At 45.0% G+C, this 23,010-nt stretch overlaps 2 protein-coding genes across 14 annotated transcripts in view; both read right to left on the reverse strand.

Moving 5' to 3' along the window:
• Positions 1-4,904: 4,904 nt before the first annotated feature.
• On the reverse strand, positions 4,905-14,585 carry LOC137602368 (caspase-3-like). 2 transcript variants are annotated; one of them, XM_068325025.1, is made up of 7 exons: positions 14,459-14,585; positions 13,222-13,306; positions 12,735-12,883; positions 11,908-12,036; positions 7,465-7,640; positions 5,793-5,913; positions 4,905-5,671 (listed from the first exon to the last, which is right to left on the reverse strand). In XM_068325025.1, the coding sequence occupies exons 1-7, from the start codon at positions 14,514-14,516 to the stop codon at positions 5,442-5,444; spliced, it is 948 nt and encodes a 315-aa protein (XP_068181126.1). In that variant the 5' UTR covers positions 14,517-14,585; the 3' UTR covers positions 4,905-5,441. The 2 variants fall into 2 exon arrangements, with proteins under 2 accessions (XP_068181126.1, XP_068181127.1); XM_068325026.1 differs by lacking the exon at positions 14,459-14,585 and adding an exon at positions 13,852-14,227.
• Positions 14,586-15,883: 1,298 nt separating this feature from the next.
• Positions 15,884-23,010, reverse strand: part of LOC137602366 (long-chain-fatty-acid--CoA ligase 1-like) — a 58,393-nt gene continuing 51,266 nt past the window's right edge. For 2 of the 12 annotated variants that reach the window (XM_068325011.1, XM_068325017.1), the window contains 6 exons: positions 22,245-22,398; positions 21,839-22,153; positions 17,367-17,414; positions 17,152-17,205; positions 16,994-17,047; positions 15,884-16,680 (listed from right to left, as the gene is read on the reverse strand). The gene's annotated coding sequence lies outside the window, so the exon portion shown is untranslated. Of the gene's footprint in view, positions 16,681-16,993; positions 17,048-17,151; positions 17,206-17,366; positions 17,854-21,838; positions 22,154-22,244; positions 22,399-23,010 lie in introns of all 12 variants that reach the window. The other 10 variants (XM_068325024.1, XM_068325022.1, XM_068325013.1 and 7 more) reach the window with 9 other exon arrangements.

Genomic DNA, 23,010 nt, shown 5'->3' on the forward strand with positions numbered 1-23,010 from the left:
TGGACCGTCTCTTGTGCAAATTTTCAATATCTGTGGCCTGTTCATGAACTTAAACAGGTCTTACAATTTGGTTATTTAGTGTTCCTGAACTCTATTCTGCGTTCCCAGTGTATCTCAGCGGCTACACATCGAATCATTTTAGCGTCCACTTTTGGAACAAACACATTGATGCATGAGAAGCATGGACTCATTCGACTGCAGGCTATGTGCATTTTTGATTAGTTCCCAGATGATGATAAAATCTATTCTTTTCAGGCTGCGCACACACAGCCCTTTTCGTTTCCACCAAAGAGAAAACAGTCTTGGAGAATAAAGGAACAGAAAGCAGGATGTCTGAAACGATCGTTTCTCACTGCCTCCAAACGGAAAACAAGTCAGGAGGAAGTTTTCAACGGTCACACTGGGTTGTTGCATCCGTCTGTGCATACAGTTTGTTATAGTTGTCTCACTCTCACTCTCTCACACACACACGCACCGCTGCAACTGATTCTGGAGGGAATTCTGATACTGATTATCACAGTAAAGGGGGGAGAGGGGGTTCAACGCATTTCTTGTTCAAAGTATGCACATGTGCAGAAATGAAGGTGCAGAACCCCCTTATCTGTGCGACAACACTTCTGTGGTTCATTTGGTATATTTGAGGTTGAATTAAGTTCTTTCCTTTGGTGATCAAAGGGTCACATGATTTAATTTAATTTTTTAATTTAATATACTTTTTTTGATCCCTGAAGGGAAATTAAGAATGCACACTTTAGCTGATGATTCAAATGCATTCATATATACTGTATAAGTGTGTACAGTCCCCTGTAGCACATACACACATACACAAGGGGGCCTGTAGGCATGCAAGGGAGGTAGAGTGGCAGGCAGCTCCATGTTGGTGTGCTTTAAATGAGCAATTTGTAAAGGGGACGGCACCTTGCTCAAGGGCGCCTCCGCAGTGCTCCAGAGGTGAGCTGACACTTCCCACTGTCAGCTCAGCTCCGGGTATTTTTTTGGGTGGGAGTGGGAATCGAACTGCCGATCTTGAAATCATAGGACGACCCGCTCTACCACCCGCTTTACCACTGAGCCCTTATTGATGCCGCTTATTATTAAAAAAAAATCTCCCCAAACTGTTGGAATTCGGTGGCAGTGCCTTTCTACAGCCTCGACGTTGTCCTAAGCAACAGAAGAAATATGAAGATTCCTTGATCAATAGGCGACTGGCTGAGGTGGAAAACTAAGGACAGACAGTGATGTGAAAGTACAGATATATCCAGCCTTACCTCTACCAAGAAAGTTGCATTTCTTGGGAGTGGGGTGGATTAAAATCGTCTCCATTGTGCTGCTATTTTCCTATTGACTGAAAACAACATGATTGAGACAAAACCGCCAGTCAGGAAACAGTTACTGTCTATTGATTTACGTAGATCATTTAATAAAACTCAATCTGGCCTATCTGCCACTCTCTCTTTTCCTTGACCTTTCTCTATCCCCAGTGTATTTTTCCCAACCAACACGTCAAGGCGGATGACTGCCCTCCAGAGCCTGGGTCCTGCCCGGAGTTTCTTTCTCAATGACGGAGTTTTTTCCTGCCGCCGTCGCTTATGCTTGCTCTGGAGGGCATTGTTGGCTTTCTATCTGTTAAGCGCTTTGAAATATCTTCAGATGTGATTAAGTGCGAGGAGGAGATTGTCCAAGCTAAGGGCCATCCTGGGCAATGAGTCCCTCCCAGTGTTCCCTCTAAACTGCGCGCCTGCGCAATTGCGCACTGCTCGCACTGTCTCAGCGCACAAGAAATTCTATGCTGCGCATTAAATAAAATTCGATAAACGTATTGTGATATTCCATGTCTTGTTACTGTTGTGTGTTGCTGCCCTGAGTTGTTCTGCGCGTGTGTGAGTTGTGTATGAGTTTGCAAGACTTGGGGTTGGGGGTGTATAAAGTGAGTGCTGAGCGGGTGTTGAGAGGAGTTCTGGATTGTTGCTTGTTAAGGCTGGACACTTAAATTAACCTCGCCAAAAGAAGTCCTTGGTTGTCATCCTTGCCCACATTACACGGCACTGGGGGTGTCACAGTATTAAATACTGTTTCTTTCCTAAAGTCCAGTGAATTGATTTAGAGAGCTTTGAATAATCATGACCCGGATAACTGAGAACCTACACAGACATTAAATACAGTAATATCCAATATTAGATCTAATCTTAGCTAATTAATTAGACCAATACTATTGTTTTCTGGACCATTTTGCATTGTAACTCAGTGAGTGACATGTGTCCAGCCAATAATACTATAAGGTTCACTTGCGCTTTGGTCCTGCCTGTGCGCCCTGCTATACGCACCGTGCAGGTTAATTCGTTAACGACTGGAGACAAACGGTCAGCGACACGTCCACTCACCAAGCCAAATTAGAAAAGAAATATGGTTCTTTAAGATGGAATGGCTGTTTGAGTACATGCAAATAGAAGAACAAGCTGTAAAACTGAGTGAGATTTTTTCCTTTTCAGAAAGTTCAAAGCATGAAACAGACAAAACCATTAACCTGGACGAAGTGTACATCCATCCATCCATCTTCCACCGCTTATCCGTAGTCGGGTCGTGGGGGCAGCAGCTTCAACAGGGAGCCCCAAACTTCCCTTTCCCCGGCCACATCCACTAGCTCTGACTGGGGGATCCCAAGGCGTTCCCAGGCCAGTGTTGAGATATAATCCCTCCACCTGGTCCTGGGTCTGCCCCGAGGTCTCCTCCCAGCTGGACGTGCCAGAAACACCTCCCTAGGGAGGCGCCCCGGAGGAATCTGCACCAGATGCCCAAACCACCTCAACTGACTCCTTTCCACGCGAAGGAGCAGTGACTCTACTCTGAGCCCCTCGCGAACAGCAGTGTTTCTCACCTTATCTGTAAGGGAGACACCAGCTATCCGCCTGAGGAAGCCCATTTCAGCCGCTTGTATCCGCGATCTCGTTCTTTCGGTCATGACCCATCGCTCATGACCATAGGTGAGGGTAGGAACGAAGATTGAACGGTAGATGGAGAGCTTTGCCTCTCGGCTTAGCTCCCTCTTTGTGACAACAGTGCGGTAAAGCGACTGCAATAGCGCTCCTGCTGCCCCAATTCTCCGTCCAATCTCATGCTCCATTGTTCCCTCACTCGTGAACAGGACCCCAAGATACTTAAACTCCTTCACTTGTGGAAGGACCTCATCCCCCACTTGGAGAAGGCAGTCCACCGGTTTCCTGCTGAGGACCATGGCCTCAGATTTGGAGGTGCTAATCCTCGTCCCCGCCGCTTCACACTCGGCTGCAAACCGGACCAGTGAGCGCTGCAGGTCACAGGCTGATGACTCAAACAGGACCACATCATCTGCAAAAAGCAGTGATGCAATCCTCAGGGCACCAAACTGTAAACCCTCCTCACCACGACTACGCCTCGATATCCTGTCCATGAAAATCACAAACACAATTGGTGATATAGCGCAGCCCTGGCGAAGGCCAACAGCTACTCGGAACAAGTTCGACTTACTGCCGAGAACCCGAACGCAGCTCTCACTTTGGGCGTACAGGGATTGGATGGCCCTGAGGCCCCCTCACCCCATACTCCCGCAATTCTTCCCACAGTATATCCCTGGGGACACGATCATATGCCTTCTCCAAGTCTACAAAACACATGTAGACTGGATGGGCATACTCCCAAGCCCCCTCTAGGATCCCTGTGAGAGTAAAAAGCTGGTCCGTTGTTCCACGACCAGGACGGAACCCACATTGTTCCTCCTCAATCCGAGACTCGACAATCGGCCGGACCCTCCTTTCCAGCACTTTGGAGTAAACTTTCCCCGGGAGGCTGAGGAGTGTGATGCCCATGTAGTTGGCACACACCCTCTGGTCCCCCTTTTTAAAAAGAGGAACCACCACCCCAGTCTGCCACTCTTTCGGCACTGTCCCAGACTTCCACACAGTGTTAAAGAGGCGTGTCATCCATGACAGCCCCTCAACACCACTTGAAAAATAACATAAAATTTAAGTCAGATTTGTGCATATTCTAATGACATTTATTAAGATTTTTTTTTAAATTTATGGATATTAATCATTGAATGCTGTTACTACTAGATAATTTATGGGTCGTAGAAATGCTAATAAAAAAAGGAGTAGTTACTTTATAGACAAAAAGTTACATGCATTTACACTGTATCACAAGCAACAACACAGATCATTGTGCAAAATGTGAATGTTTTAATGTAAACAACATGTTATGTCTGAAAAGTGTATACAGTATGTATCATTTCTCCCAGAACAGGACCCTCAGTCAGGCCACAACTGGACCTCACCGAGGCCAAAGCAGGACCCTCACTTAAATAACATACTACACATCTCGTGAAGAACAAGAATTTAGTGTTTTTCATTTCAAGAGGGTCAAATCACTTGTATTAAAAGTAAACAAATGGAAATTGGTACTGTAGTTTCTTTTAATAAGCCCTCCCACAAACACTGTACAGAACGGTAGTAGGATGAAGCTTCCTAAAGATACTGAATGCCAGAGGAAATATTTCCTGCCTGTGGACATCAAACCTCCTCATCACCTTGACGTGTAGTGATGATAGAGGAGTGAAGCGGAGAGTAAATCTGGATATCTGTACATATGTTTACACATTATTCTATTCATCCTTTTATTTATCTATTCTTGCCTTTGCTCTTTTTTCTTGATTCTACTGTATATTCTCTATTCTTATTCTGACTTTGTCCTTAAATTCTGAAACAGAGCAGCTGTAACAAAAAGCAATTTCCCCTAGGGAACCAATACAGCGTTCTGATAATGATGCTGAATAAACTTTGAGCTAAAAATAGAAATCTCATTTGGACACAAACCTAATGCCACAGATTTGTCAACGAGTCAAACATGATCAGGAAATTGAAAGGACAACAATGTCAACAAACTATTTCTTTATTTTTATTTTCAGCAATGAATGACACATTGTTTAGCATTCACCTTCACAAATACCCCTGTATATGTAGCTGTTATTGATGTGCTGGTGCACTTACAACCACATAAAGAAAACTTGTGCATTCAGGGACGGGGCCAGTTGTTCAGCCAGCTAACAGTGTAGGAACACCCTAACCCAGCGTAGCTGCCTCCGTCAGCATGTAATCTCTGAAACAACCCCAACAAACACATCTCTGACGCATCCGAACACCCTCAACACTGATCAAGAAACTATTTTTAAAGAGGTTTATGGTTTTCTTTAACAGAAGACATCCAAGAAAGCTGAGCACGAGCCTCCCTGATCTGTTCCCTTTCCCCAAACATGGACAACTTCTCCAGTCACACTAAATCTAGCATCGTCCTGTTTCCCATAGGCAATGCAACATCTTGGTATCTGGAGAGCAAAAATCAGACACTTTGGACGTGAAATACCCACACGGTGCTTTGATTCAGCTCCTCACAGGTATTTAAAACAGTCTTCTCTAGACAGGGAAGTAGAAGTCTTTGGTTAACATGGAGACGATACAGGGGATCTGCCTCTTGCCTCCAAATCCACTGAGGTTGGACTGAGACTCAAAGTGTAGCGCCACCTTGCGGTTGACTCTGGTCATGATCTGCATGAGTTCAAGCTTTCCTTTGTAATTTTCCAACATCTCACACACGGACTGCATGAACCAGGAACCGTTGGCTGTGTTTCTCCACGAGTAGTAGCCTGCAGGACAGTTAACTGTTATGTCATAAAGCAGAACCAGAACATAACCCAGTTCACATTTACTGGCGGGCACTCATGACATTTAATGACTATTCATTAGTTTCTCCGTGGGAGGAGTTACCTGGAGCGGTGGAATAAGCATAGAGGAAATCTGCCTCCACAGGAATTCTCTCTGATGTCTGCTCGCTCACGCTGTCAGTCTCGATGCTTACGCCATCATCCAGTGCTGTACCGCGGCACGCCTGGAGGGGACAGGAGAGTCGCTGCGAGAGTCCAACCTTTGTTCAGGACCTTCACAGTGAGGCAACACCATCATGGACCCATGAAGAACAAAGATGTGGTCTAAAGTCGTTAGCATTAGAGTGTTTATTCAGATTTTTTAAATGGTGTGTTGTTCTTATTAGAGAAGCTGCTTCACATCGGATCAGGAATCATCTGGACACATTTATTCCGTCTGATTCAGAGAGTCACACCACATGGACAGCTCCTTTACCGCTGCCTGTGTGACCTTCGGAACTGTACACATAATAAATGAATAATGAAGTCAATCATTGATGATATAACAATTAATAATAATGGTGTTCAGTGGCTGAGACAGCTCCTGATGCTGGTAATCTCTGTGAGGTAGAACCCCAAAAACCTTCAGCCTATCAATTAATGATCAGAGGTAACAGAGGACCGGATCCAAGCCCACCACACACACACAGTTCAATGGAGGAAGGTCCAAACCCCCTTAGTGTCACATGATTCACTGTGTGTGCACAGAGGACAGCATGTAACCAGCAACAGAGAGTGGGATGTCCTGAGTGGACATTCCACTCTCTTTACCGTGGACTTTAAACCAAGCACCATACATGGTGGCATCTCTGTGACAACAGCCCATTTTGACTTTTTCACTTGAATAAAACTTCCATCCATCCATTTTCTACTACTGCTTTATCTGCTGTTGTGGGTCACGGGGAGTTGGAGCCTATCCAGCTGGCTTACAGCGTGAGGCGGGGGAAACTCCGGGAGTGACACCAGTGCACCGCGGAGCCGCACAGAGATGCAGACAACCACATGCGCACACACTCATACCTATGGTCAATTTGGGACCAGCCAATTAACCTGAAGCGCATGTTTTGGAGGTGGGAGGAAGCCGGAGAATCCTGAGTGAACCCACGCAGACAGAGGGAGAACATGCAAACTCTGCACAGAGGGGAATGTGAACCCGGAATTGCCTTGCTGTGAGGCGACAGTGCCACCCACTGCACCACCTCTTGAATAAAACTTGTGTTATTTAAACCTTAGCATGTGGTAAAAAGACAGTAAAAGCATAAAACCTTACCGTTAGTTAATAATTTACACATTCCTGGTTTTATTATTTACTGTACACATTTCCTGATATGCATCCAGTTTTTTCTTTCCGAGTTTGCACTATTTGCCTTTACATGTTTGTTTGTTCTTTACTTTTATACAACAACATACAGAGAATCTCTTCTAGGCAGTAAAATAATTATTTTTTACTCAGAAGAAAAAAAAGATCTAAAGTTATGAAACACTCAAACAGCGGGTCTACCCAGTATCCCACTGATACTAAACTGAATTATTAACTATAATTTTTTCATCGCTTAACTGTAAATCTTATTCTACTCCATCTATTCATAAATAAACATAAATGTGTTAAGTGAAACGGGGGTTCTTAGTGTAGAATAGAACTCTTGATGCGCTGCTGTGTCCCCCTCTTCATCCTCAGGGTAGTGAGCAACAGGCTGGTGATGAAAACTCAGATGAGAGCACATGATGTCACTGACCTGTATGAAGAAGAGTTTGGGTTTGCCCACCAGACTCATGCAGCGATCTCCTTTAAAGAATTTAGTCAGGTTCTCAAACTTCTCAGGACCATCAGTTCCATAGATCACCCCCTCATCTCCATGACTCAGCAGCACACAGGCAAACGATGCACTGTCACGGTGGTCCTCCTGAGATACTAAAAACCAGCGGACAGCAGAAGGACTGACGTTACAGGTGAAAAATCAATACATCCTTATCCGTCAGCAGGTACCACGTTCAATTCTCACAAAGTAAAGGCATCTTAAAAGGGATTGAAGCTTCAACCTGAAGGCCTTTTCCTCAAACACACTCGGTAGGAACATGAACCTATTTAGTCACAGACATTTTGGGACAGAGAAATACGCTTTTAATAACTGCTGGAGTCCAAACAATGAAATTCTTTTCTATCCTTAGCTGACATAAGACTATATATAAGACTTCATAAAATATAAGACAGATATAAGACATGAGTTCCTCAGCAGACTTGAAGTCTCAATCATGCACCACATATTATTAACAGGGATAAGGTCAGTATGGTTTCATGCCAAAAAAGAGTACTACAGATGCAGTATTTGCGTTGAGGATGTTGATAGAGAAGAATAGAGAAGGCCAGAGGGAGCTGCATTGTGTTTTTGTAGATCTGGAGAAAGCTTACGACAGGGTGCCCAGAGAGGAACTGTGGTATTGAATGAGGAAGTCTGGAGTGGCAGAGAAGTATGTTAGAGCGGTGCAGGACATGTATGAGGACTGTAAGACAGTGGTGAGGTGTGCTGTAGGAGTGACAGAGGAGTTCAAGGTGGAGGTGGGACTGCATCAGGGATCAGTTCTGAGCCCCTTCTTGTTCGCTATGGTGATGGACAGGCTGACAGACGAGGTTAGACAGGAATCTCCATGGACTATGATGTTTGCAGATGACATTGTGATCTGCAGTGAGAGCAGGGAACAGGTGGAGGAGAAGCTAGAGAGGTGGAGGTTTATCCTGGAAAGGAGAGGAATGAAGGTTAGCCGCAGTAAGACAGAGTACATGTGTGTGAATGAGAGGGACCCAAGTGGAAGAGTGAGGTTACAGGGAGAAGAGATCAAGAAGGTGGAGGATTTTAAGTACTTTTAAGTACAGTCCAGAGCAACGGAGAATGTGGAAAAGAGGTGAAGAAGCGTGTCCAGGCAGGATGGAACGGGTGGAGGAAAGTGTCAGGTGTGATGTGTGATAGAAGAGTTTCAGCTAAAATGAAAGGAAAGGTGTACAAAACTGTGGTGAGACCAGCAATGTTGTTTGGTCTAGAGACAGTGTCACTGAGGAAAAGACAGGAGACAGAGCTGGAGGTAGCAGAGATGAAGATGCTGAGGTTCTCTCTGGGAGTGACCAGGATGGATAGGATCAGGAATGAGTACATCAGAGGGACAGCACATGTTAGAAGTTTTGGAGATAAAGTGAGAGAGGCCAGACTGAGATGGTTTGGACATGTCCAGAGGAGAGATAGTGAACATATTGGTAGACGGATGTTGAGTTTTGAACTGCCAGGCAGGAGGCCTAGAGGAAGACCAAAGAGGAGGTTTATGGATGTAGTGAAAGAGGACATGAAGGTAGTTGGTGTGAGAGAAGAGGATTCAAAGGACAGGGCTAGATGGAGGAAATTGATTCGCTGTGGCGACCCCTGAAGGGAAAAGCCGAAAGGAAAAGAAGAAGGTCTTGCAATAATGGTGTGCATGAGAATACAGGATTCCTCCTACATGCCACATTATCATACTTTTCTTTTACATGGTGTAAAAGTCAGCTGGTTTATTAGTTGAGTCTTAGTCGCCTGAGTGTTTTGGCATTTACAGTATTTCCGCACTATAAGGCGCACCCTCGATAATTTGTTTTATAATATATTTCATATATAAGGCGCACGAAATAAAAATAAATAAAATTTATTTGTTTAAATGCAGCGGCTGTAGTTGCGCAATCCGTCCACTACATAGAGCCATGCTGCTCAGACAGTCATGATTTAATTCATGACTTCCTGACTACCTTTGAATGGCCCCTATTGTTATATCAATGAGCCATTCTGAGCCTCATCATGGAAACCTGATCACTTCATCACTTTGCCATCTTGGAAAGAAGTACAAAAAAACCTGACATTAAAAACTGGTTAAATTCATTACGAGTGCAGTCAGTGCGAAGAGAGCGGATTATTTCCTGATCTGAAGTTCGAAGCAGATATTTAAGCTCCGATGTTCGTCTTCGTTTATTAATTAAATATTGTTTCGATTGATCGGTAGTCCAGTCGGAGGTGAGGTACAGCTATTTCGTGTGTCCTAAACAATTTTTTAACTAGTTTTTAATGTCAGGCTTCTAATTTACTGGCAAATTTGACGCTGTTTTACTCCTAGAACTGACTTTAACGTCGGTGTCTCACCACCGTGAATATCACAGCACGTTGCTGCAGACAGAATACACAAGCCTGAATGCGCCCCTCCGCCGCCCGCCCAGAGCTATCAACTACATTTGTAAATCAATGCAGCACGCCCGTTGGCACCTTTGTCTAGCAGTGACTCTGCTCTTGGAATTTCAGAAAGGGCTGGAAGTTCAGTTTTGAGGGTCTTTAATTCACCTTTATGTCAGTTTCTAAATGTGTGTTTCCACAGACTAATAGAATGGACCGTCACTAGATTCCAGATGACAGCGCAATGGCATTTTTAAGACCAATATTGAGTTTAAAGTGGGTTATTTCCGATGCCAAATGGTTAGGAAATACTGAGATCAGTCAGTCAAACTTTATTAATAGAACTGTTGAAAGTTCCTCATGTTTTGCTACGTAATTACCGGTGCTCCAACAGTCTGCTCTACCGTCTGAGAGCAGCTCAGTCAGAGCCGGGACTTCGGTGACCTCCCTTGATTACAGTTGTTAGGGGGCGTAGGCCCGAGTGCCTTGTGAGGGTGCACCTCTGGTGGCGGAGTGCGGCATGACTGGCCGCCAGACTGCCGGCTTTTTTTCAGTGACCATGTTTTTAACCAATATTAATATGAATATTAATCCATATATAAGACGCACCGGATTATAAGGCGCACTACGGGTTTATGAGAAAATTTTAGGCTTTTAGGTGTGCCTTATAGTGCAGAAAAAACTGTAATTTATTCTGAATCAATGAAAAGTGTTGAAACTTTAGTCCTCTCTGATTTCAGGGAATCGAGTTTAGCCACCAACAATACTCAAGGTCATTCTACTCTGACTTCCTATCCGATTTACCAGCTCAGGTTCAACCCTGAAGAACACAGAAGATGTCTGGCGATTGGGTCAATTTAAGGAATCATCCAGAAACAGAATACGTTCTGATTGGCTGATTACTGCGAGCCATTGGGAGCTGTGCTTTACCAGATAGAACTGAGTCTGAGCTCCGGTTGTGCTGAAGGAACTTCTCTGTAAACCAGCTTACAGACGGTTCCATTACTCTTTGCTTCATACCCATCCCATACCCATTCTGGGTATGGGAGCATGCTCAGTCATAGGTGACTATCACAGCAGTCATCATCCATGAGAGGACAAAATTGCACCTAACCACGAGGAGATGGGATCACCTGTTGATTGACACATTTTATGTCTCCGATTTGGAATAAATTCATGTGTTTACTTTGAACTACATTTTAGTGTCATGTTTTTTCTCGACAACATTCCACATTGAATTTGTCACAGTGTAATTTAATTTGTAAATGCACGATTGGAAGGAATTTGAGGACATCTCCAAATACAAACCGTAAAATCATTAACGATTCAGAGACATCAACTTAACTGGGGACATTTCTGCACGCAAGAGACATAGATGAAAACAAACACTGAATGACTGTGACCTTCAACCCCTCGGGCAGTACTCTATTTAAAAGCCAAATAATTCCATGAATCATTTCACTAAATGGACTCAAAAGCACTTTATCAAAGAATCATTCATGAAAACATTCCATGCTGCATCTACGGACATAAAATCTCCAACATGAGCAGCAGCGGAGCTTCGGAGTAGGACAGTCAGGCTGCTGAAGCGGCCTAGCTGCAGTCTACACCTGTGGAACCACTGAAGTCGTTTGAAAGAAAGAACGTGACAGAATTCAATTTTAAATGCTCAACAATAAAGTTCATCGGTCTGAATATTGATCAAACTTGTCTTTATTCTATATTCAATTATATTTCCTTTGAAAATCATTGAATTCTGAATTTATCGACGGTTTTCAAAATGTCCCCACTTTTTGGGGTTTTTGCCACAGAAAATCCTTTTCCATGTTAACTGTTAAGTTTACCAACGAGGGTCCTGTGTCAATGTGGTCTATATAAACACAGCAAAATCCACACAATAATTGATTATTAGCTCTGAAATTGACTGAAAGCATTACTCTGACCGTGAACAGTCACACTGATAACTCTGAATGTATGAAAAACTGTAGTTTCTTTTACCAGTGGACAGCAGTTGAGTCATTTGTGCTTTGGTCTGATCGTTGGCAAATCTGATTTTATAACCCAAACTGGAGAATGTCTTCATGGCTTTGGCTGCATCCACGTCTGTCCCGCTGCGAGGACTCATTTCTAGAGGAACACAGTGAAGAAACCTTCAATGTCAATGACAAGCTTAGCACTCAATAACGGGTCTGTTTTGATTTACTTGGGAAACAAGTTTTATTCCGTAAAGAGAGACAATAGTTTTAACATTAGACTGCAGCCAGTCTCGTTCACAGCTGAAACACGTCCATATGGCTTGTGGACATTTAAATCATACCTATTTCTATTAACACAAATGGATGCATCGACATGCATAAGAATAGTGAGACATCTACATGATTATGAAACATTCATGTCATGAAATACAATCAGATTTGTGTGACTTGCTACCTCCACCATGGACACTGTTGCCCCCGTCTGTTAATTTGTTTTTCTGCAGGATAATACAAAAATATAGCAGATAGATTTCCACTAAACAAAGCAGATGGATGGAGCACGTTCCAGGAGACATCCCATTAACATGTAAACAAGGTTCAGGAAGATTCTCCCAAATCACAAAGTAACTATTGAACTCCTTTCCACTAAACTCTCGGACGGGTTGGCATTTACTGCCTGTGGGTCTGAGAGGACTGTAATTTCATCTGTGCTGTATATCATGCATATAAGGTACATTTAACGATGAAGTTGACTATGACTATGTGTCCAGCCTGCTGAACAGACCTGTACAGGTTCTGCCTGGAGGGAGGAGTTTTTGCACTACTGAATGGCTGAAGGAGTGTGTTTACGTGTGCTGCGGTGGAAGTTCTTATTGTTGATAATCACACAGGTTCCGATGCTGGGGTAGTTCATCTTGTAACTGTAGGCGTCGAATTCTGCTTTCCTACTGCTGCTGGTGTCCATGTCATCAGCAGTTTTTGTGTCCTTGTCCTTCTGCCTGAAGACACACGTAAACACACACACACACACACACACACACACACACACACACACACACACACACACACACACACACACACTTTGATTTGAGACTGGAGGAACTTGTTCTCATCGCGTTCATGTTCCGACAAGTGTAATGATTGCTCGCTATTCTCTGATCTGCAGAGGCTTGTTTAACCACAGTTTGTGCCGTGTTGTTTAACGAATCACATACCAAGTGACTTTTGGAGCATCTCAAGATGCATTGATACAACACAAGCAGATAGAAATGTTCAAAATTTTGAGACAAAACATGTTCTGGTAATTAGATGAGTCCTTGGTTTGGAGAGTAATTACCGTCTTGTAAAGATTTTCAGAGCATCCGGTGTGTCATCACCACCCTGAACTTCAGGATCATCGCGCTGCTCAGCCATCTTCAGATCTGACCACATGGGAGAACACACTGTGTTTCATTTCTTCCATTCACACCAGTTTAATCCAAACCTATTTCCACTCATTCCATCAGTCATTCTACAGTTTTGGGTTGGAGCAGTGATTGATCAGTGACTATTGATGAACACCAAATGTGTGAATACAAGTCACTCATCTCCTGTGTAGTTTAATGTAATCTTTAACTCGCTTATCGATTCAATAACCCATAATAGATACATACCATACATAACTAAAACAAAACTGAAAGTCATGACAGAGAAGTAGGACAGCAACTCGAATTTAGACGAAATTCTGTGTAAAGACGGCGGACCCATTGTACAACAGCTAAACTATAATGTGGGTCAGAGGAAGTTGTTTCTTTGAGGTAAGTTCATTTTCAAAACCACAAGACTCGCGAACTGGCGTTAGTGTGTCAGTAACATGTTACCTAACTCAATAGTCGCTCACCGTCAGAATGGACAGTTCACAATGATAACTCTGAAATAAACAATAGTAACTCTGAAATAAATAATAGTAACTCTGACATAAACGTACCTGTTCTGTAAAACTGTGTCACAGACGCTACGTCTTGGTGCTGAAAACTAGCACTAACAAGGAAGTGTCCGAGTCCTGACAGCCTTAGCCAATCAGCAGCACTGCTGCCTGTGTGGGCGGGAGGAACACTTTAACCTGGATGACGTTACGGGCTGCGTCACAACCATACAGTATCCATTCATCATCCTCCGAACCGCTTTATCCGCTGTAGTAGGTCGCGGGGAGCTTGAGTCTATCCCAGCTGGCATAGAGTGTGAGGCGAGGGACACTCCAGGCGCGACGCCAGTGCAACGCAGAGCCACATAGAGCCAGACAACCATGCACACTCACACACTACGGGCAATTTGGAACTGCCAATTAACTTAAAGCGTATGTTTTTGGAGGTGAGAGGAAACCGGAGGGAATCCACATGTGGTAGGATAGCTCTACACTCCCCACCGTGAGGGGCAGTGTGGCAGACAATCAGCGAGTGGCCACCTATAAGTAGACCTGGTCGGACCCTTCTCCGTCTTTTCCGCTTCCTCTCCCTCCTTTACGGAGCCGACAGCCGTACGTGGCAGCGTCTCGCGGTCAGCCGATTGGGTTTCAGAACAAAGTGTGGTGTTACCGGGAGCTGGGCGGTCTCCCTTGGGCCGGTGTGCGCGCGGTGCGCTTCCTGAGGCCATCGCTGGTGTAGTCTGGTGCAGCGGGCGTCCTCCTGCCGCGTGCGACACCTCGATCCTGCCCTCCGTGCGCGGACGTCATTGCCGCTGTGAGCCTCGCTGCTGTTTTGGGCCATCGTTCTTCTTTCTCCTTCGTCTGGGGTTTGGCTCGTCTGGAGACTTTAATCACCGTAATTCGGCGCTGATTCGGCCCATATTGGACTAGGCTCCATTAACGGTGGTCAAAAGCCGTACAATGCGGCATTCACAAAAGTTCTCAACGTGAGCCAAGAGAGGGCGTCCCGACCCTCTCATAGACGCTGAGCCATCATCTCTGGAGAGTGGTTTTAATTGGAGGGGCAGACTCTCAATTCCTTGAGTTTAGTCATTTGTTATTTCTTTCGTTGAATTATTATTGATAAGTTTTGTGGGTTATAATTGATTTATTGTTTAGTAATCTTTTTTTCTCCACTTTTTGATAATTTGTGTGTTAGAACAGTTTAATTTGGGGCCACTGACATTTGGTTATAGTGTGTGAGGGTTGCCTTGATTTTGTGTTTCTAATTGTGTTCTTTTTCTTTGACAGGTGCTGAGGGCATAGAGCAGCAGCGGTTCCCCTGGTGGTGGTTCTTTATTCACGTTTTTTTTTTTTTTGGTTTGCTGTGTCACTGGTGCAGTGTAGTTTTTGGATCTCTCCCCTTTTTGTTACCGCTGTCGTGGTAAGCCCCAGCCCTGTCCCTTTTTTTGGTAATTCCTCATAACACCCCTTACCACCATGTTCGTTAGTATTAATTTAGTCTGTTGCTCATAATTGGTTAATAAAAAGTATTTTTATAATTGGAAATCACACTCTGGTTCTGTGGAATTTCTTGAACTGTGTGCCTTGGTCCAAATTGAAGCCTAGTTATTTGTAAATCTTGTTTATATCCTGAGGTGAAAGTCCCTAGGTGGTGTTGTCAGCAACTGCTTCACACCGCTTGCCTTGCCACACACGAAAACACAGGAAGAACATGCAAATTCCGCACAGACCGGGACTCGAATGGGGAGCCATCTTGTTATGCGGCGACAGCGCTACCCACTGTGCCACCGTGCCGCCAACACAACCAAACTTTCAAATTGGAACTAAAAGCTCTTATTTCTACCTCCCTCCCTTTATCTTTCTCCTTAAGGATCCATCCATATAGAGCAGAGACGTTTATTGATGCTGAACTAATTGATATTTCTTTCAGTCATCAACGCATAAAAGCTTGTGCCAGTGCTGCACATCTTTTGTAAAAACAGCTCATTTTTATTTCTGTTTCTAACTTGTTTGTAGTCATTCAACAAATATAGATAGATAGATACTTTAATAATCCCGGAGGAAATTGCACATATCCACTGCTCAGCCAAACACCAGGAAAAAAAAACAAAGGACATACCACAAGACATACACTACATTAACAGACACATGTAGCATTAACAGTACATATACTAAATTAAAATATAAACAGTATAAAATTACAATATAAACAGTATTAAATGCAAATCCATTTGACTAAATAGAACCTATAAAACCTTTCAAATAGTGAACTTTGCGTTCTTCGGTTTATGAAGTGTTCAGAATTTCTGCCCTCATAAAATATTAAAAATAGCGTTATTTGTAACATGTTTATAATCCTGCAAAGGCAATATTTAAATTACATATGCTGTGAATAGACTGCTCATAAAATGCATAGAAATGTGCAATAAGATTTATTCTAATAAGCTGACAATCATTACATCTCAAAATATTTTTAATGTCTTTACCGCTAAATGTATTGGTGATATTTTCATCCTCATTGGACCTTTTTTTGTTCTTGAGATGCTTTGTCTAAAAATTGGGTCCAAATGCAGCACTTGTCCAAGCAGTTAATCATGGTGGAAGACCCTCCTCTGTGAACACAGAATACTCAATAAAATTCAGACAACGACATAGAATTTAAATTTATTTTCCATTTTTACATCTTAAAACACTGTTGTCTTGAGAGTCGACAGTATGCGTGTGTGTGTGTGTGTGTGTGTGTGTGTGTGTGTGTGTCACAAGTCATGATATCAGTGTCCTGTTCTTCAGGATTTCCTCTTTGTGGTTGTTGATTCCTCTCAGTTGCTGCTCTGATGACTGAATCTGCTTCGCCTCCAGTAGCAGAGCCGGTAAACTGGTCGCCCCGTACTGAAGAGCAGAAGGAAACAAATCACCATCATTTAAGAAACGCATCACCACTCCATACAAATCTACTGTGTGGGATTTAGGATCCTTGTTGTGTTTGTTATCTTACAATAAGCTTTTTGTACATGTAGCTGCAGCTCCGTGTGGCTTGTGTAAATAAAATATAAATATCAAATTGAAGTTTATTTTATTGATGTAAGTTCATTTTTAATTTTTATTATTTTATTTTTCTTGCTTGTGCTGGACATCCACGAATCGTCTGTTGAGCTCTCTGATGTCACAAAGGAAAGCCTGGCCTCATCCCAGATCAGCTAACCTGGGTTCCAGTTCATCGTTCTCCTTCTGGAGCGAGCTGGCCTGCCGCTCCACCCTGAGCAAACAACCTTTATTCAATTATAGCAGTCTTTAAATATGGTTATTTTTTTAGTTTATAGATAGACAAGGATTAAATGAAGACTAAAGACTTGGTCTCACCTCATATTTGGCTTCAAACACTCTCTCTGTGTTTTTACGTATCAAGGAGAAGACCTGGCACATACACAGACAACAACAGGGTTCATAAGAAATTATGTACAGGACTACATCCACATCACAGGTCCTCTATTGTTGTGGAGAAATTTCAAGGACCAAACATTTCCAACTTTGGAGCAACCCCACCGGTGTGGATTAAACATGGTTGCCAGAGTTACCTTGGCATTTTCTCTTTTGAGATGCTTGAACTCCTTGTAAGAATTGATCTGAAAGACAAAACACAAATTAAACACCTCTGACTGGACCACTGTCTGAGTTGTAGCCATCTTCAGGGGAAACAGGATTTATTTCTCCATAGAAGTTCATCAAACCCCTATTGTACACATTGTTGGTCCTGAAGGACGTCACCTTTCAAACTGATACAGAACTGCTTCAGAGAGTAAAAGCTTCAACACTGGAGATTCTGTGATGGTGGATCCGATCAGAGACTTGCTGCTTTATGCTCTCATTAAGTTGGGTGAATGTTCAGTATGAGTTGGTGGAAACGCATCAAACTATTCTGGGACATGCCAACTGAAACTATCTTAGAAACTACAGATGATGAAAGAGGATTCAGACAGTCTGACCTTCTCCAAGAGTTGTTGCCTCACATTGAAAGAAAAGCAGTCAACAACCAGTTTGACTGCTTCAGATTCCACAGTGTCTCTGAAAAACAGACACTAGTTTAAAGGATGGAACCACCCCAAAATGATTTTAAAACACAGGATGTAGCTCTTTGTTGTGTGACTGACATGACTTAAACAGGCTGATCTGTTACACAGACTAGAGGCTACGGACGTCAGCAGACATCAACAGTAGCTTGCTGTCAGTTGCTATGTCTTCTATAAATTCATACACTGATCACTAGACAGCAGGTTGGCATCAGCATGTCAGTAGCATGATCCGTTGAACTCCGTGACCCATTGAACACACAGTTCTGCCCCTGAAGTCTGGAGTCACTGGTATCTGTCACAGTTCGGTGGTGCTGTGCTGGTGTGTGGCAGGAGGAGAGGCCAAACTTGTGGGTGGAGTCTTGACTCCACACCTGTTGCTGGGCTCCACACCTGTTGTTGGGCTCCACACCTGGACTTGATCAGGGTGATTAACATAAGACTTTTTAAGCCAGGTTCAGCCTGTGTTCTTTGCCGGTTTGTTTTGTAGTTCCGAATTGTAGTTCTGTCTCGTTTCTGCCTGCGTTTTTCTGTCTCGATTTTTGCCTGTATCTGGAGTTTTGGAATTTCTGATTAAACAATGGACAAAAGGAACCATCACCTTATCGTGGTGGAGAGATTTGTGTGCCCTAAGGACCCTGGGAGCTATGTTGTCGGGAGTCTTGTACTCCTGGTAGGGTCACCCAAGGCAAACAGGTCTCAGGTGAAGGGCCAGACAAAGAATGGTTCAGAAGATCCCATGATAAATCGGAAAGGGAAAAATGCGACCCTGCCCGGAGGAAGCCTGGGGCCCACATCTGGAGCCAGGCCTGGACGGAGGGCCCGTCAGCGAGCGCCTGGGGGTGGGTCTGCCACGGGGCCCGGCCGGGCTCAGCCCGAAAAGGCAACGTGGATTCTTCCCATCCCTGTGGACCCACCACCCGCAGGGCAGACCGATGGGGTCAGGTGCGCTGCCATATGGGTGGCAGTGACGACAGGGGGCCACGACGGACCAGACCCGGGCAGCCGAAGTTGGCTTTGGGGACGTGGAATGTCACCTCACTGGGGGGGAAGGAGCCTGAGCTTGTGTTGGAGGTGGAGCGTTACCAGTTGGATCTGGTGGGGCTTACCTCCACGCATAGCCTCGGTTGTGGATCCAAACTCCTGGATAGGGGTTGGACCTTGTTTTACTCCGGAGTTGCGTCAGGCGTGAGGCGCAGGGCGGGTGTGGGGATACTCACAATCCCCTGGCTGAGCGCCGCTGTGTTGGGGTTTACCCCGGTGGATGAGAGGGTCGCTTCCCTACGCCTTAAGGCTGTGGGGGGGGGGAACTCTGACTGTTATTTGTACCTATGCACCAAATATCAGTTCAGAGTATTCGGCCTTCTTGGGGTCCCTAAATGGGGTCCTTGAAGCGATCCCTGCAGGGGACTCCATTGTTCTCGTGGGGGACTTCAATGCACACGTCGGCAATGATGGAGACACTTGGAGGGGCGTTATTGGGAGGAATGGCCTCCCTGATCTGAACCCGAGCGGTGTTATGTTGTTGGACTTCTGTGCTAGTTATGGATTGTTTATAACTAACACCATGTTCGAACACAAGGATGCTCATAAGTGTACCTGGTACCAGAGCACCCTGGGTCGGAGGTCAATGATTGATCTTGTGATCGTATCATCTGACCTTCGATCGTGTGTTTTGGACACTCGGGTGAAGAGAGGGGCAGAGCTGTCAACTGATCACCACTTGAGTTGGGTCCGTTGGCGGAGGAAACCTTTGGATAGACCTGGTACGCCCAAACGAGTAGTGCGGGTGAACTGGAAACGTCTGGAGGAGGACTCTGTCCGTGAGGCCTTCAATTCACATCTCCGAAGGAGCTTCTCGTGCATCCCTGTGGAGGCTGGGGGCATTGAACCTGAATGGTCAATGTTCAAAACTTCCATTGCTGAAGCTGCAGCTGAGAGCTGTGGTCTCAAGGTCTTGGTTGCCTCAAGGGGCAGTAACCCTCAAACACCGTGGTGGACCCCGGTGGTCAGGGAAGGCGTCCGACTGAAGAAGGAGGCCTTCAGGGGCATGTTGTCCCTGGGGACTCCTGAAGCAGTTGCAGGGTACCGACAGGCCAAAAGGACTGCAGCCTCGGCTGTGATGGAGGCAAAACAGAGGGTGTGAGAGGAGTTCGTAGAGGCCATGGAGAAAGACTATTGCACGGGACCAAAGTTGTTCTGGAGGACTGTCCGACACCTCAGGAGGGGGAAACGGGGAACCATCCAAGCTGTATACAGCAAAGATGGGACACTGTTGACTTCGACTGAGGAGGTTGTCGGTCGGTGGAAGGAACACTTTGAGGAACTCCTGAATCCAACTACCCCAACTGACCCGTCCTCTGTTGCAGAGGCAGAGCTGGAGGATGATGGGGGATCAGAGTCAATCTCTCTCGAAGTCACCGAGGTAGTTAAACAAGTTCATGGTGGCAAAGCCCCAGGTGTTGATGAGATTCGCCCGGAAATGCTGAAGGCTCTGGGTGTTGAGGGGCTGTCGTGGATGACACGCCTCTTTAAGATTGCGTGGAAGTCTGGGACAGTGCCGAAAGAGTGGCAGACTGGGGTGGTGGTTCCTCTTTTTAAAAAGGGGGACCAGAGGGTGTGTGCCAACTACAGGGGCATCACACTCCTCAGCCTCCCTGGGAAAGTTTACTCCAAGGTGCTGGAAAGGAGGGTCTGGCCGATTGTCGGGCCTCAGATTGAGGAGGAACAATGTGGGTTCCGTCCTGGTCGTGGAACAACGGACGAGCTTTTTACTCTCACAGGGATCCTAGAGGGGGCTTGGGAGTATGCCCATCCAGTCTACATGTGTTTTGTAGACTTGTAGAAGGCGTATGATCGAGTACCCAGGGATATACTGTGGGAAGTACTGCGGGAGTATGGGGTGAGGGGGCCTCTCCTCAGGGCCATCCAATCTCTGTACGCCCAAAGTGAGAGCTGCGTTTGGGTTCTCGGCAGTAAGTCGAACTTGTTCCAAGTAGCTATTGGACTTCGCCAGGGCTGCGCTACGTCACCAATTGTGTTTGTGATTTTCATGGACAGGATATTGAGGCGTAGTCGTGGTGAGGAGGTTTTACAGTTTGGTGGCCTGAGGATTGCATCGCTGCTTTTTGCAGATGATGTGGTCCTATGGGCAGCAGGAGCGGTATTGCAGTCGCTTTACCGTACTGTTGCCACAAAGAGGAAGCTAAGCCGAGAGGCAAAGCTCTCCATCAATCTTCGTTCCTACCTTCACCTATGGTCATGAACGATGGGTCATGACCGAAAGAACGAGATCGCGGATACAAGCGGCTAAAATGGGCTTTCTCAGGCGGATAGCTGGTGTCGTCCCTTAGAGATAAGGTGAGAAACACTGCTATTTGCGAGGGGCTCAGAGTAGAGTCGCTGCTCCTTCGCATGGAAAGGAGTCAGTTGAGGTGGTTTGGGCATCTGGTACGGATGCCTCCGGGACGCCTCCCTAGGGAGGTGTTTCTGGCATGTCCAGCTGGGAGGAGACCTCGGGGCAGACCCAGGACCAGGTGGAGGGATTATATCTCAACACTGGCCTGGGAAAGCCTTAGGATCCCCCAGTCAGAGCTGGTGGATGTGGCTGGGGAAAGGGAAGTTTGGGGCTTCCTGTTGAAGCTGCTGCCCAAGCGACCCAACTACGGATAAGGGGTGGAAGATGGATGGATGGACCATGGACAAAAGCTTCTCCACCCATGTCCTGCATTTGGGTCCATGCCCTGCTCGTCATGACAAGTATTGTATCAGTTTCAGAATCAAAAACCTTTTATCAGGAAAATGCAGGAATCAGAACAGTTCCCGCTGTTTAGTTTAGACCACAAAGAACTAAGGTAGGTTTTTGAGACAAGAACATTTGATGAATCTAGAAGATGAATTCATTGTAAATGAACATTCCACACATATGATAGTATGATATGATTCCTCACATAATGCAATTAGCACTAAAAGGCACTAACTTGCAATGGATGTCAGCAGCCTGCTTCACCTATACTGGTCACAGAAGAGGAGGAACACATCCAGCACCGCCTGTAACTCTGTTCTGTGGACAGGAGACAGTGTATAAAGTACAAGATCTTTATTTTTCAAATCATGTATAGGTTGAGTAGCAGTACAATAATATCATTCACAAGTTGAGTATGAGTCCAATAATATCATTGATGATATTGACAAACAGACAGGTTCAACAGACAATTCCAACAAATACTTATCTCAGCATGATGAGAGCTCTAGAGACGATGAAAAAGTCCTCCGATGTGTTGTTACAGAATATTCTGGGTACAGGAAAAAACTTCAATTACAAACTAGGAAATGGATCACATATCTTTATTTACTCTAAAGGCGTGACTAGGGGGAGGTATTAACCTCGGCCCATCTGCTTTCAACCAGTTCTTTACGGGCTTTCAGTTGGTCTTCTTCTGTTGGTCATCTGAAGTGGACCCAATGTTACACTCTGCGGTACCTGCAGCAGTCCCCCCGGAGGTCCCCACAGGCACCAACTCCCCTCCAGCCCCCTGTCCTGAGGGAGTAAGAAGGTCCACGCGTGAGACTGCTGGCAAACACTCTAACCCCCATCATTTTCCAGTGTTAGTAGAAACTACGGTGAATGGGGCTGCATCTATCCAAATGCTTGGCAGTAGCACTTCCTCTCCAGCCCCTTTTCGACCCTGGTCTTGACAAATTGTCAGGCCGCCAATTTAAAAAAAACCCTGGGGTAGAATGTGACCGGTAGAAAAATGTCCCTCTTGAGCCACCAGAGTTGGGTGGGTGGGTAGGTAGGTAGGTAGGTAGGTAGGTAGGTAGGTAGGTAGGTAGGTAGGTAGGTAGATAGATAGATAGATAGATAGATAGATAGATAGATAGATAGATAGATAGATAGATAGATAGATAGATAGATAGATAGATAGATAGATAGATAGATAGATAGATAGATAGATAAAGTTTTTAGTCTTGGGGGAAGATCTTTGTTTCTGCACATTATCAATATCTGTGGCCTGTTCATGAACTTAAACAAGCCTTACAATTTGGTTATTCAGTGTTCCTGAACTTTATTCTGAGTTCCCAGTGTATTGCAGTCTTTCCTCGGCAGCTTAATGAGTTTTCTCAACAATGCAAATAGGGACACCTGATG

Source organism: Antennarius striatus, chromosome 10 (assembly GCF_040054535.1).
Source record: "Antennarius striatus isolate MH-2024 chromosome 10, ASM4005453v1, whole genome shotgun sequence".
NCBI lineage: Eukaryota > Metazoa > Chordata > Actinopteri > Lophiiformes > Antennariidae > Antennarius > Antennarius striatus.

Coding starts and splice junctions, on each gene's coding strand:
- LOC137602368 (XM_068325025.1), bottom strand. CDS start 14,516: ATGGCCTCAGGAAGCGCACCGCGCGCACACCGGCCCAAGGGAGACCGC. Junction 13,307..14,458: donor GGGAGACCGCCCAGCTCCCG/GTAACACCACAC, acceptor CCATGTGGTCAG/ATCTGAAGATGGCTGAGCAG. Junction 5,914..7,464: donor CCAAACTCTTCTTCATACAG/GTCAGTGACATC, acceptor TGTCCCCTCCAG/GCGTGCCGCGGTACAGCACT.